This window comes from Palaemon carinicauda, chromosome 19 (genome assembly GCF_036898095.1).
Source record: "Palaemon carinicauda isolate YSFRI2023 chromosome 19, ASM3689809v2, whole genome shotgun sequence".
NCBI lineage: Eukaryota > Metazoa > Arthropoda > Malacostraca > Decapoda > Palaemonidae > Palaemon > Palaemon carinicauda.
In genome coordinates this window covers 129,306,915-129,323,663 of record NC_090743.1, presented here as the reverse complement: position 1 = coordinate 129,323,663, position 16,749 = coordinate 129,306,915, and the positions used below count along the sequence as shown (strand labels likewise).

At 39.9% G+C, this 16,749-nt stretch overlaps 1 protein-coding gene across 1 annotated transcript in view; it reads right to left on the bottom strand.

Moving 5' to 3' along the window:
- Positions 1–4,308: 4,308 nt before the first annotated feature.
- Positions 4,309–16,749, bottom strand: part of LOC137658864 (uncharacterized) — a 59,187-nt gene continuing 46,746 nt past the window's right edge. Inside the window, 7 exon segments of the mRNA XM_068393979.1 lie at positions 4,309–7,251; positions 7,544–7,685; positions 9,262–9,427; positions 9,544–9,642; positions 9,805–9,978; positions 10,895–11,129; positions 16,392–16,536. Of these exon segments, the coding sequence (XP_068250080.1) occupies positions 6,367–7,251; positions 7,544–7,685; positions 9,262–9,427; positions 9,544–9,642; positions 9,805–9,978; positions 10,895–11,129; positions 16,392–16,536 (1,846 nt within the window). The 3' untranslated portion in view covers positions 4,309–6,366.

Genomic DNA, 16,749 nt, shown 5'->3' with positions numbered 1-16,749 from the left:
CGGACACGTGGAAGACGGGAAACAAACACTACCCCTGCGCAAGGAGCACAGCGAATGCGGGTCTATCTCCGGCTTCGACAGCCACGCACCACAGGACTTACCGGCCTTAGGCCTGGGGCAACGACATTGGGATTCCATAACGATTCACTAGGAACACCAAGCAACACAAGACACTGGGAAAAGGAGGTGGATAAAAGGGCACAAGGGAATGGGTAAATCACGAGGTAACCACGCGGTAACACAAAGGGTCGGACGGGATGTGAGAGAGCGGCAAGATGTGATCATCGCCGTGACCAGAAGCTTACTGGCGACCGAGACCTAGCACCATGCGGTCGCACGCTGACCCGGGTGGCCTCAGGGCGAGTATCCATCCGCCACAGAGGGACCCTGCTAGGGAAAACGGAGATAGGGGAAGCTAAACAAAATTCTGGTCGGTTTGGAGGAGAATCCCAGATACTCCTAAGAAAGTAGTTCGAGATAAGTACTCCGTGATGGAACAACTATTTTTTTATAATGTTTTTTGTGCAAACCTGCTGTTATCCATATCATCTTTGTTCCTGTGGGCAACATGACATTTTGCTCCCTGTGGAGGTACTAAAGAGCATAACACCTGGTGGTTTGTCTCTGCCACATTAAAAAGGCCACCCCTTCTGTGGGAAGGCTGTCATTGGCTTGCAAGATGACCCCGTATAAGGTGTTCTCCTCTGCCTCATCTTCATTAGATTCTTCAGCCACTATGACTTGTAGAAGATATCAAAAAAGTCCAGGAAGGAAGACTTGTCGACACGTGTCGCGTACGCATAGCCAGTGCGTTACCATTAACCAACCTAGTCCAGAGAGGTGATTGGGTATGTGGTACAGGTGCTCATGGAGAGTTTGAAAGCAGGGGGGACCACTGAGAACTATCCCAGAATGGGAAGAAGTATCTGCAGATATTACAGGGCTTACGCCTCTGCTATCAGAGGGTGAGGAGGGCGGTTACCTTCGTACCAACTGACATGGTAGAGAGAGAGACCGAGACCTGACATCCTTCATCCTGATCTTGAGGGACCTTCTAGATCCGTCGAGCAACTTTGAGGATGTTTTTCAGCTTCAGTCCAGTTGTTCACTTTCAAGATGTCCTCCAGATACGTCCTCTTCAAAGGAGGATTTCTATTATCTTGCTGTCCTTTATCCTGACCTGCAGGGAACTTCTACACCTGCAACGACTTTGAGAACCTTCTCTTTAGTCTGCACCCTTCGAGAGATCCTAATTCAGTCTTGATCTTTTTTTTTGGGGGGGGGGGGGGGATCACCAACACTTCTGGCGTCCTTCAGCCTGAGCTTCACTGAATTCCGGAAACTTCTAGATCTACTATAACTTCAAGGATCTTCTCATCAGGCATCATCCTTCAGGTCATCCTCTTCCAGAGCACTTTTGCGAATTACAGCCTCCCGAGGGGTCTTCGGAGTAGCCTACGTTGTCTCCAGTCTACCCTTATTAAAGATGCTTTCCTTCAGAGGGTTGCTTTTCTAATCACACTCGCAGGATGTTCTTCAACAGCATCACGTTCCTTATGAGGCGCTTTTCCTGGTTTACGACCTAAATGTAGCTACAGCAGTCTTGTCCTTCCAGATGTGCTCCTGTCCAAGAAGTACATTCTGCACTATAATTTTTTTTCCAGACACAAGCCCCCTAGACTCTCTCCTCCCAGTCAAGTGTCTCGTACACGCGCTCCTACCAGATCTCTACCAAGCCTCGCTAGATGAACTTGGTTAGCAGCTACTCGTCTCCAGTCACGCAGTGTCAAACACGACCCTGCCTACACTCTTATCTCCCAGAGATGCAGTTTTCTAAACATACGACTCCAGATGAACTACTGTACTTCCAGAAATGGCTTTTAGGTGCACCTCTCCTAGTTGCTCCCCGCAGGATGCATAGCAACTAAGATTGCATCGTCACCTAGTCCTCTCCTATTGTTAGTGAAGATTTTTCACTAAGGTAGATGTGAGGGGCACGCTTTGCAGATGGGTCAATGAAGGATGGACAGTTGCATTTAGTGGCTTAGGAACTTTTCCACCAGGATTGTGTCTTCTTCCTCCAATGGCACCATCGGAATAGCTGTCCTCAAATTTAAAGGAGATAACGAACCCTCTCCACCCAAAAGTATGGTCCCTGAAAGTGAAGGAAGGCGATCTTTAACAATTCTGTTCAGTTTGTACTATGCTTATGAGACTCAAGGTAGGATGGATAATCTCTGGCATCAAGAAGGGTCATGCTCTCATTACTCCAGAGGTGTTATGAGCATAGGGGGACATACCCAAGCTATGAGCTCCACTTCCCATTCGATCAGTGAAGATAAGCAATGTTGGGTCTAGTCAGTACTTGGATGGATGACTACCAGGGAAACACCAGATGCAGTTGGCATCAATTTTTTATCCTCAGTCTTTGTACCCAACATGGCGGATTACTTGGATCGTATCAGATTACATCTTTAAACTGTCTTCCACTTGGTTTTGGTTAAGGAGAACCCTGGTTCCAGAAAATTCAAAACACCAAACTGGAAGCTAGATAAGGATTTATTGTGCTTCTAATCTCTAGGTTATTGGAATTTAGTGAAGATTCGCAATAGGCTTATTCGATACCTTCTTTCACGGTCGCCAGACGCAGTCGACAAACTACCTCTCTTTTAGAGATAGACTTGAGAGCCTTAAAAAAAAAAAAACACCACCACCATCGTTCCTATGGCTTTTCTACGTAAAGTCACGCAGCTTTCAGCCACCTCTTTGCTTTACATAGAGTCGTAGCTCTTTCGAGGCTAACAATCCGGGATAAAGGAGGGGGGAACAGTCAACCAATGGCACCTCCGGTGGGGGGTTGCCAATATTTCAGTTGAAGAAAGATAGAGTCGAATGGTGTAGTTGTAGTCTCTTTACTCGGTTGTTAACCTTTTTCATCCTTCAGCCCCGGGGGAACCCTGGGTCAGAGGTTATCGACTTAAGCGATCCCCCAGGGAAATTCAGGATATAAAGAAAACATCACTACAAGCTTTAATAGGTCAAGTTTGATTCTTGGAAGACTGGTTACCACTTAGACTGAACTTACTGAATCGAGCTTCCTATTCGGTCTTGTTTCATAGCTGGAGGTCACATCCATGAGCAACCATAAGCATTTAGACCCTGAAAGGACAAGGTACCTCTGTAGGGGAATTTTAAGTTCTGTGGCATCACACAAATCAGGAATGCCTACAGTTCATCAAGATAGACAGGACAATTTCTTACGGGCCTGTCCCTGGTCGGGAAGAGATGATGATCAGGGCTCATGGCCTTCCTTTCAGAAGTGTAACTACGCTGCCATAACATAGGAACTTTTGTAACAAATTGTCTAAACACAGAGCTGCTCTTACCTACTTACCACTTGCCCAGCTACGATGTCCCAAGCATTTGGAAGTCCAAGCTTTGACTTGGTGTGACACTGTAGGTCTTCAGGTTATTTTTACAGTATTCCTCAATCCAGAAGTGTTCAGAGTAACTAGTTGCCAACTATTTTTCAAATCACACCTACGCTGGAGTCGGTCCAGGCATTAAAGAATGATGATCCATCTGGAGAACAGCTGGGGGGATGCACTGGTAACAACGCGTTTATCCAAAGCTATAGGATTGTAGTATGGCAGGTGCAGGAACGTGAAAAACATTTTGTGTGCATGAGACGATGACCTCTTAGGAAAGAAGGTATTTGCAACTTCTCTATCTAGAGAAGTTAAAACGAATGATCCTTAACAGGTAAGGGGGCACACTTGACTTCACCGAAGTTTGGGAGGGAAAGGATAGTATGTTCCCAACAAAGGAGATGGAGGAACTTTGGGAAAATCACCACTCTCTACACGCAACACTAAGTGGACTCCGATGAGTATCTATGTCCGCAACACGTAGGACATGAAGGATTTAGTTTAATGTCAAAGCAGATCATGAATATACCACAAGGGTGTCCCTCAATACCAGAAGTAGAAGACATAACACTTATTCTGTAAAAGCAAGAAAATCTGGAGGCCAGTAACAGACGTCTCATCTCTTCAGTAGCCAGAGACAAGTAACATCATACCCACCCAACCCAATACGAGGAATACAGCCAGGCTACCACACCCTCGATAATTCTTCAACTGCCTGTAAACAGCTTTGCCAGAAGAAACCCATTTTAGATGACTTGGGTTTGTATCCACGTAGGAACATAGTATTTTTTCAATACAGAAGTGACCAAAAAATTGGGGCATCTTCCAATGCCAAATACTATAGCTATGTCCTCGAGGAAACTAAAACGTAAGTCCAAGAAATATTTAATAAATTCTTTATTCAAAATATATGCTGTATTCATCTTTAGCGCTTTGAATTAGCACTGGATATAATCATTTACCATTCTTACACCAACAATTTGTGAACGGTTCATATTGATGATGTGTCTCTCCACTGTTATACAGTTATATTCATCCTAATCTGAACTATAATAATCTTTATGATACATCAACCTTAGAAAAGATTAGCAGCAATAGCATAACCTGTCTGCATTCCTCAAAAATAAAACTTATGACATTTCAAAAACATACAGTACTTAAAATAAGTTACTATTCAATGGCCTAATATGCACGAATATACATTAAAATAAAGTGTAATGGTTCCTAGTGACAGCTAAGGTCGATTTAAATCGTACATTGGATTTTTGCCCTTACGTGATCCCTATGAATGTGCTGAATACTAAAAAGTACTTACGAAATGCTATCATTTAATAAAAATCATACAAGCTTCCATGTGAACCAAAGCACTATACTTTACAGTAATGTACTGGGTGTTTGAATGAAATGTAAGTACAGTGAGAGAATGATAAAATACATTGTTATGGTATAAGAAACTACAGTAATATTAAAACGTTAAAAATTGTCAGTTTACGTTGGAATTGGCATCTCTTCTGCTTATTGGATGCCGACGAAAGAAGAGTTGGAAGTGGAGAGGTATTGGTAATGAAGAGAGGTATTGCTTTTAATAATCAACAGAAGGGACTACTAATAATTCGACATAGGAAAAGGCTACTAATAAAGTGACAGACTACAAGTTATCCCAAGCTTGAGAGATGAAATTTCTTGGAAATTGAAGAAAAATAAAAACAACTCATGTTTACTTGAACTAATTCAAGAAATGTATAAAAATCTTTACCAATATAATAAGTATATTGTAGGGGCTAAAATGACTTGATACAAATCGTACTCCTAACAATTTATGTGTTTGGAAACATAATTTAGGGACTAGAAACTATGAATAATAAAGCTGAGTGGAAAGAGGGCCAAACCCTTGAATAAAGTTTTACAGATAAGATTAAATATAAACAAGGAGACTCATATTTTTAAAAAATCCTGGCCTTGAAACATCTGCTCTGACTAGGGCCAAATAATTGGGATACATAATTTTTCCTTGAAGGGTATAATTGCTTATGAGACATAAGACTTAAAAGCTTAGTGGTCTGGATAAAAATTTTTGTAATGAAGTAAATACAGTATTGTAACAAGAAAAAAAGGAACCTGGTTTGTGTTATAAAACTAGCAATAAAAGGTTTTTCTGTTATTTACAGTGAAATAAATAAAAACTAAACTGTGACCTGCTTGATATTGTACTTGCCTTTCCTGCAATGAATGAGTTCCAAAGTGCGTGATCACCAATGACTGCGAGATGCTCTTGGCACGGGAACCCAATTAATCATTACTGTCCTGAAACTTGCATTAGGCTTCAAAGTGAATGATTACATTAGAAAATCATAACATATAGTAAGAAACTGATAAAAAGAATGGAGTATGAATAAAACCAAGAAGATAGCATGTTTTCCATGTGGGCACCCAGCACAGTAAAGTAGCACTATAGGGAGTACCAGTTAGCTTTGAATAGATACTATATGTAATTGGGAAAAATTAAGCTCTGTATTACAGTTTATGATATACAAAGAATGGATAAGAAACCTTATCACTGACAAGTGATATCTTCAACTGGCAAAAATGAATTCTTGGTATACTTTAAAGGATGCACCAATTTGCAACAGAATATTTCATTATTTCGACCATCATTCTCAAAGGTAGCAACTGCATACAGTAATGTAATGGAGAATGACGAGTTACGGCTCAGAGGTCGGAATAATGACCAAAGTAGCACGCACAACAGGAAATAGGCTACTGCTAATCCCACAGCTCCCATTTAACTGAAAGTTATGTATCAACAGTGCTCAAGATTTCACAAGATCAGACATTGGCAAACCACCAGGAAACATCATGAAAAAATAAGTAGGACTAACATCTGTTTTGACTAATATTAATTAGCTGCATAATTGGAAATCAAACCCGGAGGGGGCTTTTAAGGCTGTGACGAAATTGCCGAGGTTGAAGCAAGGACCTCTTCAGTGAGCACCATCTGCTCGGCATGAAGACTTGGACTGAATACCGACGGTTCTTGTGATACCGAGTCAACACATTCACTGTGTGTACTGGAAGACTCGGGCATTATAGAAGAGAGGGAAAGATGAGTAGAAGTCACCTGGTGTGTCGATGCTGTGTATAGGGTGTTAGATGACGAGGGAGTCAAAGTAACCATGGCATTATTGCAGTACGTTAAACTGGTGACAGAAGAATGATTTGGCAGAGATGATGAAGTGGGACTTATCGGGAACTCATTCATATTGGAATGTAAATTACCCAGAGAGACAGCATCCAAAGTAGACTGTGAATGAGAAAGCACATGACTGTTGGAAACAGCCGACCCAGAAAATACTACGACCGGTAACGTAGATGACGAGGTTTTGCTAGAAAGAACGATACATGCCGATGACGCTGTGCTGTTGGAATACACGACCGTATCTGGAAGAGAACTGGAAATGGTAGACGGCAGAGAGATGGAAGGTAAAGGAACGGCGGAAAAGGTGATGCTGCCGGAAACCAAGGATGTAACGGATTCCATAATATTAGAAGAAGGTGTGCTGACAGGCTGAAGGTGGTTGGAAGTATCGACAGAGCTGGAAGATGGAACGTCGGGTGTTAAACCCAACAGTCGCAATGATTCTTGTGAACTAGACTCTGGGGCATTTTTAGCCGCCTCAGCTGTCTCGCTAGTACTCTCAACACTCTGCAACTGTTCCTCAGCACTCTCTCTCGAATGAGTGCGAAGATGCGAGGTCATGTTGTCCTTGCGTGAGAAGCTGCGGCGACAAACTGGACAAATGTGATTTTTCTCACCAGTATGGACCTTGAAAAAAATAATTAGAACAACTATGTATTCATGACAAAATTCATTTACAGGTACTGTAGTCCATACAAAAATAAATATATAATTAAAGCAAGTTTTCTGAGTCAGGAACCATTTGGAATATATAACAGCTTTTAGATTACAGACTAAAAGAGAATTAATTGTGCATAAATAACGATTGATATTTCACAATAATATTAGTAAACATGAATTAATCTTAATTTTTCACAATATTAATGAAAACAGTACAATATATGAAAATATTTTGCAAAAGTTTTGTAAAGCAAATTACCTTGGTGTGTCGGGCAAGGTCCTTTGGAGCGAAGAAAGTCTTCTTGCACACTTGGCAAGCATACTTGCCACTTGTAGAAGTATGAACTAACTTGATGTGACTCTTCAAGATTGACTCTGTTTTGAAATCATGTCCACATGTCCTGAAGAAGTGTTGAGAGCTGATAAGCAAAACCAGAGCCTGCTTCTTCTAGAACTGTTATAGCTAAGAACTTTCAAGACAATGAGAGTTGCATTTGGTAATTTCCACTGTATTGTGAGGATAACTTTGTTTGAATTTTAACTTTCGTTGGATTTTTTGTGGATAGTATGAACACTATACATTTTTGGAAACTTTATAGTATAAGCAATTAGAAAAATGGTGTTTCGATTTTTTCCAAGCCCATATGAATGCCATCTGGGATTTTACAGAATGGTTGCTGTGAAAAATGTTTTTAGCAATATCTGAGCTTGTAAATAATCAGAAACTTTTATTCTGACTGCTAAATTACCATTTTCAAGGTAAAGAAATCCAATACTCATAGTTGCAAATGTGAGAAGACGATTTGTCACTGCAGTTCTTGCAAATACTACTTTCATAAGACAAATTGGTCATTAGGCCATGCTAAGCATTAAACACAAAGTACATGTTTATCTAATGGTCTAATTATTGTAGTAGGCCTATATTTAACTGAACAGTTGGTGGTGGTTGTTTTGTATATGTAAAGTCTCCTAAAAGATTAAATCCATATTTGTCATGGGGAGCATGTTCAACCTTAATGGACACTAACTTGGTGAAACATTCATGTCCTGATCATTTGAACAACATTCAATATAATAAAATACAGTATTTAAGTCCAATAAGTCTGTGATTGAATCTCCCTCATTTATTTTCCTATAATTGGTTTCCATAGCCTTGAAAATGGTGGTTTAGCTGTGCAAATCATATCTATAAGGTATTTATAACAGATATTGAAGAAAACCTTTATTTACGGCAGCCACTTGGTGAAAATTAAGATGGCGGCCATATGTATTAGGGCAATTCAAAACATTTATTTCTTCTGATTGCTTATACAAAAGATACACTTCACAAAAATCTGTCAAAATCACATAATGAACCTGACTAGTATGGATAAAATTTAATGCTAAGCTTTTAATACAGTAATACTGTATTCTTTGAGAATTTATGCTGTATGTAAATCCACAAGACTGCCGAAGTATTTTACTAAGCTCTTCGATGAAAGAATTCTATCCCTTTCGAGAGAACAAACTATCCTCCCTAATTGTAATTTTCAAAAATTTTATGAATGTTGTCCTATTAATATTCTCAAGACCATAATCACACCTTGATTCATTCATTCTAGTGGGATAAAATTTGTTATTTCTATACTGACCTGATGTTCATATTCCTTTTCTCTGGAAGCTCAATTTCTTACTACATGACTACAGACCAGGGACATAAATTGGGGCGATTTAGGTCCCTGTTCACTCCAAAGGCTCAAGCAATGGTTTCTGATACCAAAAGTGGGAGGTTCCAAACTCTAGTGTCTTCATCTCGCCCCCTTTTGAGGGACAGTAGAAATAGAAGGAAGATGGATGGACCAGAGATATAAATATCCACTGAAGTAATACACCTACCTTCTTAAAGGTCAAAGGTTACAGGATTTGCACAAAATAAAGGGGTGGGGAAAGAGAAATTAACAAGTATCAGCCAAATAACAGTAAATAACATCCACTTACTGACACTTCACCCTCTCTTTGGTTGTATGGACTTGAAGTATATGTTGATCTAAATATGACTTTGCTTTGAATAAGGCCCCACACTGTGCACACATATGTTCCAGCTGCTCTTGGTGAACTATTTTTCTATGTTTATCTCTTGAGCTTTCATATTGGAACCATTTGCCTGAAAGGGAGACAGTCTAAGATACGTAAAAGAGCAAAAATGTCAGGAGGCTTTAATGAATAAAAACTTGAATACCATAGATTTTATAACAGAGAAGAAACATTCAAATGACCTACCACAGATATCACAGGGATACTTCTTCTCTTGCTTGACCTTGTAATTATGAGTGTTCATCTTGGGGAAGGTCATAACACACATGAACTTCATTGCGACATCTGTATGGAGAAAAATATCTATATACATCTTCAACAGGAATGGAAATTCTTTGAGTTTACAGAGATGCTTTTCAATTATTATTTATTCCATATCCCCCAAAATCTTTAACCAGGATCAAATTATGAAATAAAGTCTTGCATATCATTAATTATGCAACTCACCTGAACCCTCGTTGTGAATGATCATGTGTTTACGGTAACTTTGTTTCCACTTGAATGCACGGTTACACACCTTACACATGTATTTCGGTCCTTCATGCTTGTTGTTCATGTGTAACTGTAAGTAATAATGTGTCTTGCAGTCTTTGTCACAGTACGCACAAACGTTCCCACTCCCTGAAAAAAAACATAACTTTAAAGAAATTGCTTCTTTAGTACAGCATGACATCTTCATACCAACTGAAAAACCTTTGTTTTATCTGTCAGTTTCAAGTGGGTGGCTACTATACCTTTGAAGAAGAAACTGCTGTTAATATGGGCAACAATCTCTCTCACTTCCTATCCATTGAAAGGCTTTTTATCTTTACCATGTGATGCATTATAATCATTCTCTTGTCTATTCCTCTGGCCTTATTCCCTGAGGTAATGAAACTACAGTATTCCTATTTCTTGATGAATCTACAGACATCTAAATTTCCCTTTATATTGTACTGTTTATGGTTGTATCCGTGTTAATCTTAACAATAAGAAATCTTGCCGTTCCAACTCCAAAGAGGATTTCACAGGTCTTCTCATCCGACCGGTTTGAGTTCAGTGCTCCAGCCCTTTCTATGTTAGTAAACCTAGCCTCTCAACAATGTTAAAGAAAAGCCTCTAACTTTCTTTCATAAACATTTTCCAAGGTCATAGGGAAAAACAACACTGAATGAGTTTGTCTAGACACTGGAAATGATTGCTTTCTCCTTTTTCCTCATTCAGGGTTAGTGAAGACTATTCGGACTATGTGTAGGCAAAGCAAAAATGAGCAGTAACCAGAGAGGGGATCCTAAGTAAATACTACGTCTGGCCAGTCAAAGGACTCAATAAGTGACAATATCTCACTGGGTGGCTGGTGCCTTGGCCAACTTACTACCTACTCTGATAATCAGTAAAATGAAAAGCTCAAAAATAAAAATAAATTTTAAACATTTAAACAGAAAATTATAACACTTAATACAATGGGATAGCTGTACTGTAGAGGACAGTACAGTACTGTATAGCTCAACTTCATTTCTTTTTATATATTGAAAAGAAAAATAATAAATCCCCTTACCACCTTCTTGATGTATAGTCTTATGTACTCTGAGCGACTCTTCGTGTCGAAACTCTTTGGGGCACGAGGTACACTTAAACCGCCTATTCAAATGAACACGGAGATGTCGATTCAACGTGCGCTGGGTTTTGAAAACCTTTCCACACTGCGGGCAAGGCTGGTTGATTGGCCTGTGGGTCATGATGTGCGCTTTAAGCCCACTCTTCTCAACAAAACATTTTTCACAAAGTTTACACTGAAAAATTAAAATAAAATCACAATCTTGATAATTACAACAAATGCAGCGATATGAAGGTGCATCAACTTTATGAGCATTACTGGATGTATTTTACATCCAGTAATTACAAGTTTTTTTTCCATTTATTTACTGTACAGTATATGAAAATTTTACAAAATATGTAATATTATATAGTGTATGTCATTGGAAAGGGAGTCTAACCAGGTATATGATAATGAGTGTTATAACATCCTATCTTTTATAGTTTTTGTCCTTTAGATTAATTACGTAAAGCATCTGAAAAATTAAAATTTTTTAAAGTAATTTGTATTTTTCCTAACCATAGAAATCTTAGACCGTTAATAGGAATATGGCTACAACGAAGCTGAAACAGACATCTGAACTTCTATCGCAGTAGTAGTAGTAGTAGTAGTAGTAGTAGTAGTAGTAGGAGGTTGGTGACAGGTTGGCCCCACCCACTCACCAGGTAGCTTAACTTTCCCTTTGACCTTAACCTACAAATTATGGGGGTGTTGCAGCAGCAGTGTAACGACTTTGAAGTCTCAGGTTTGCCACTAATCCATAGGATAGGGGAAGTCCCTACAACCAATCTGGCAGTTTGCTGACCTGGGAAATGTGAAAGTACTTTCCTCTTGGAGAACACTGAAAGTGACACCTCCTATCAACTGCCTAGTGACCTGAGCATGGAGATGTTGCAGGTGTTAGGCTGGGTCCTTACCCGGTGACAGGTATGCGGTTGTGGACTACATTCATTTCATTCATACTCCCCACCATCTGGAACAAAGGGAGGGATACTTCAATATAGAACATCACTGTAAAGAGATATTACTTGGTAGCCAGACATTCTACTTCTCCTAGACTAATATCATGACCACTATCTTGAACCAGATGCTACTTGTCTGGTGAGAGAGCTAATGCAATGCTGACAGCAGGCATTCTCAGTGAAGGGCGTCTGTCATACTGAACTCCAACATTTGGTGCTCCACAAGGGAATAAGAGACCTCTAAGAAGCTTTGGAATGTCCTCACAGGAGAGACACATCTTGCACCCCATTTCTAAAGCAGGGTTTACACAGTTGAACGGTTCGTCGAACCTGGTTGTCAAACGGTTCGAAGAGTTGTCAGGCAGTCACAAATGCATGAAGTTTGTGGACAATGAAGCCCCGCCCACAAAATTCACACTAGAACAGACTTTCTTTGAACCGTTTGACAACCACAAAATCCTGTTCACATGTTCAAACATCACTTCAAACACTTGTCTATCGAACTGCATTTGACAAACCGTTTGACCATGTAAACCCACCTTAAGGAAGAAACAGAGAACATGAAATTGTTATAGTTAACTCCAGAACTGTTAAGAATAACTTGACATATGTAACATTATGTGGTATGCAAATGGTAATGTCAAGGCCGAGGCTCATAAATAGTCTAGGGGTCAAATCTTATCTGATACCCAGTCAAGGGAACAGGAAGACTTGAGGACTTGAAGTGACATCTCCAAGGGGCTTAAGTTCCTGAAGACGGAAGATTGTTCCAAGCTACTTCTGAACTTAGGATGATCTTCCAAAGGAGAAAAGCATCCGAGCTCTTCAGCCTGATATCTGATGAAAGCTGAGTGACAGCCTTTTACCGAAGAGACTGAGTGGAGAGTCCTCGGCAAAGGAAGGTGAGGAGAACCGCAATCCCCTGCAGAGAGGCTCCCAGTGAGGTATCCTTTCTATGATGGCACTAGCAAAAGAACGTAGTTCTATGAATACTTGAAAGAAACATCAGCAAAACCGATGCCACATGATGTGAGGGAATTAGGAGCTGTCAAGATAACCTGAAACCAAATTCATCCACAGATTGTTGAGTACTCACTGAACCAAGTAAGCAGGAGGAAGGTGAGAAAATGCCACTGACGTCCCTGGAAATGGAGGGAAGTATACTGGAAGTTATGGATCAACCAGAAGGCAAATGGGTCCTTTGATTGTGATACCTGAAGTCTGGTCTTCAGCTGCTGGTTCTCATCTTAATTTGTTGGACAGAAACTAACGGTCTATTAAATTCCTTATTCCTGATCTAGATATTAATCTTTGGCACCGTCTTTCAATTAGTTCATTATACATATTGCATAAGAGTTTTCATAATTCTGCCCATCATTTATATTCAGACATGCAGTTAATTCTAAGTCAGGCCTTCTCTATCTTGAGGCTCAATACTACACAGTATTCTAGAAGTTTTATTCCAGCTGTGACCAAGTTGTGGAATGATCTTCCTAATCAGGTAGTTGAATCAGTAGAACTTCAAAAGTTCAAACTTATACCAAATGTTTCTATGTTGAACAGGCTGACATAAGTCAGTTTACAGTTTATATATGACAAATCTGTTTTGATGTTGTTACTGTTTTTAGAATAATTTATCATTAATTTTTTCTCATTGTTTATTTATTTCCTTATTTCCTTTCCTAACTGGACTATTCTTCCCTGTTGGAGCCCTTGGGCTTATAGCATAATAATAATAATAATAAGAAACCATTCCACCACGCACAAAAGTGAGAAGTCACTGATTCCACTTTTAGCTAAAGTTGCTTGAACATTCCTCTAGTTAGAGCAGATCTTGTGTACTGCTCCATCGCTTTCTTGGCTGCCCAGGTACGTGCCTGCTTGCCCAATCCCAAAGGGTCTGTGAAACAGTACCCCTTTGCTTGTGGAGGTGAAGTTGTTCTTCTTCAAGACTAACAGGTGACTTATCAAAAACCTGATGGGAAGAAGCCATAGCATTGCTTGGACTTCAAGTAGGTTGAAAAGCAAATGTTTTACTTCCTAAGACTCATCATCCCGTGTTTCCTATTCTACTGAAACTAGAACGTAGGAAAATTGTTAGTTATTTATCAGTGATCCTTCTAACAATCCTTATGGTTGTGGTGGCCGATCTGGTAACGTCCCAGACTGGTGAACACCAGACTGGGGTTTGAGTCCCGTTCAAACTCATTAGTTTCTTTGGTCGCTACAACCTCACCATCCTTGTGAGCTAAGGATGGGGGGGGGGGGGGGTTTGGGAGAGCCTACAGGTCTATCTGCTGAGTCATAAGTAGCCATTGCCTGGCTCTCCTTGGTCCCAGCTTGGGTGGAGAGGGGGCTTGGGCACTGATCATATGTACAGTACATATGGTCAGTCTCTAGGGCATTGTCCTGCTTGATATGACAATGTCACTGTCCCTTGCCTCTGCCATTCATGAGCAGCTTTAGTTGCTGGTGTGGGAGCCCGTGAAAACACTTCCCAATGACGAAGAAAGTCTCAAAAGACATTACGTCCAGACCGAAGCTCTTTGTCGTGCTGGAGCGACTGCGCTACTTCCCAAAGTTTGCTTGAATGAATATTGAATACGTTACCTGTAATAATTCAGTCCTCTATTTCTGCCTGGTCAGGCAAGTGAATTACCGACTGAAAACGATTCTCAGATTGTGGGAAAAAGGAGGTCAATTGTCACGGTTTTCGAGCATTGCCTCCTTTAGGGAGACAGACCAAGTCGCTTGTGATGACAATCCAAGAGGCAAGTCTCAATCGAGTAAGCAACAGAAAAGAGAACGTGAATGCAGGCGGTGATACAGTCGAAAGTGTTCCTCCTGATGGCAGACTGTACGGTACTTGTTGTCTTCCTTTTGAACGAAAAGGTAAGTCACCAGGCCTCTGTAAACTTCTCCACTGGATTGAGTTGACTTTGAAGACTTATCCATCTGGCAAACCTCAAGTGCGCTTTTCTTCTTTGCGTTCCTTCGGAATTCAGAGACCCAATGGTTAGTTGGTTGCAGTGTCAGAAATGGTCTTGTCTTCTTCCTGTGATGGGAAATATGGAATTCTGGGTCGAGGCAAAATACATGATTACACACAAGCAGAGGTCGAACAAGAAGCTGCTCGGCTTTAATGGCAGGAGACTTCAGAGAACGTCTGAGAACGTCTGTTGTCAGAGCTGCAATTGTTGAATCGATGGACAGAGTCCATGAAGTCACCAAACCATCTTAGGAATGTCTAGAGGGAGGGCTGAATGTGCTGATGTCTCTTCCCACAATGGAACAACTCTTGCCATTCACCCAAGAAGGTAGAATCTCGGTACCGCACTGTTTTTCAAATGGAGAGAAATGGTACGAATTACTTCCTGGTTATCATGGATGATGTTTTCTACTTGTACTTCCTCAGAAGCCCCAGAAAAGAAGGGAGAAATTGAAGTTCGTCATCTATGGAATAGGGCAGGCTGATGACGACACTTATAGGAAAAGAGACCAAAGTAGCACAACAAGGTGTTAAGTCCTTGGCTCCTTCTGGGCTTGGCAGATACTGAAGGAAAGAAGAGTGGTGAAGATCCTCCCCTTCCCACTCAGCACTGGAGGAATTGTTCTCTTGACAGACCACCAGTGATGTCTAAGGAAAACCAATTCCCTTAAGATCATGCCATCAATGTTTACGGCAACAAACACTGGGGATCAAATAACAAAAGACATGCTGTCTGACAGGACCAAGTTATCAGGTAACACTGCATATCCTTGGTTTTTTTCCATTAATATCCTTCTAACTCAACGGTCTGCAAGACAATCTATTCAAAATGAAAGAACAAGACAAATTATTAAAACAACTAGACAAGGACTCCGAGAAATAAGACTACTCTCCGCTGGCCAAAGTCAAAGTGAAGGTTAAATTTACCTGGTGGGTGGGCAGAGGCATAATGCTCACCCGCCAGCTACTACTAATTCCTTATTAATAATCTGAACAGTTGTTTCAGCTTTGTTAAAGTCATACAGCACTCTAATTAATGGTCAAAGTTTTGCATTATGTGCAGGAACAAAAAAAGGGCAAGGAGAATGAGCACCATATTACTTGGTGAGGGATTGGCATCAAAGGGTCAATGCCTTCTTTCATCACAGACAGTAAGAATACAGTTGAAAATAATTCTAACACACAAATATAATCATAAAATCCTATTCCTTCGTAAAGATTTTGTAATATAACATGTAGATATATAAAAACTTTATAAGACAAAGCAGGATTTGAAATTTGATGTGCAGCACTAAAATATGCATAACTTAAGTGAAAGATTCTTATTAGACAATCAAAACTGATTTGGTAATCGTTTCCAATAACAAAATGATAACTGTTTAAAAAATACATAAAACTAATTCACTACAGTATTTATTAAGATGACTAAACACTAGAAATGAGAACATTCAGCAACATTAATAATGAACTACGTAGGTTTCAATGACATCGACCTTTTGAAACTCACCCTAAACGCTTTGTTTCCCAAGTGAAAGTTGATGTGTCGAATGAAACGGCCATGGCGCTGAAATCTTTTACCGCAGTAAGGACAGACACACTTTCCTTCTTCTTGTAAATTTTCCAACTCCAGTCTCTTAACGCTCCTATGATCACTATAAAAAACATTAAGAAAGTCACTAATATATATAAATATATATTCATATTAGGTTATTGCAAATGTTGTTTTACTTACTGTATTAAATATATTGTTTTATTACAGTATTTCTTTACCTTATTACAGTACAGTACACAAACTTTTGATAAGAGATTTGAGATTTCAGTTGGATTTGTGTTTGTATCTGAATGTTTAAGTTGAGGACATTCAT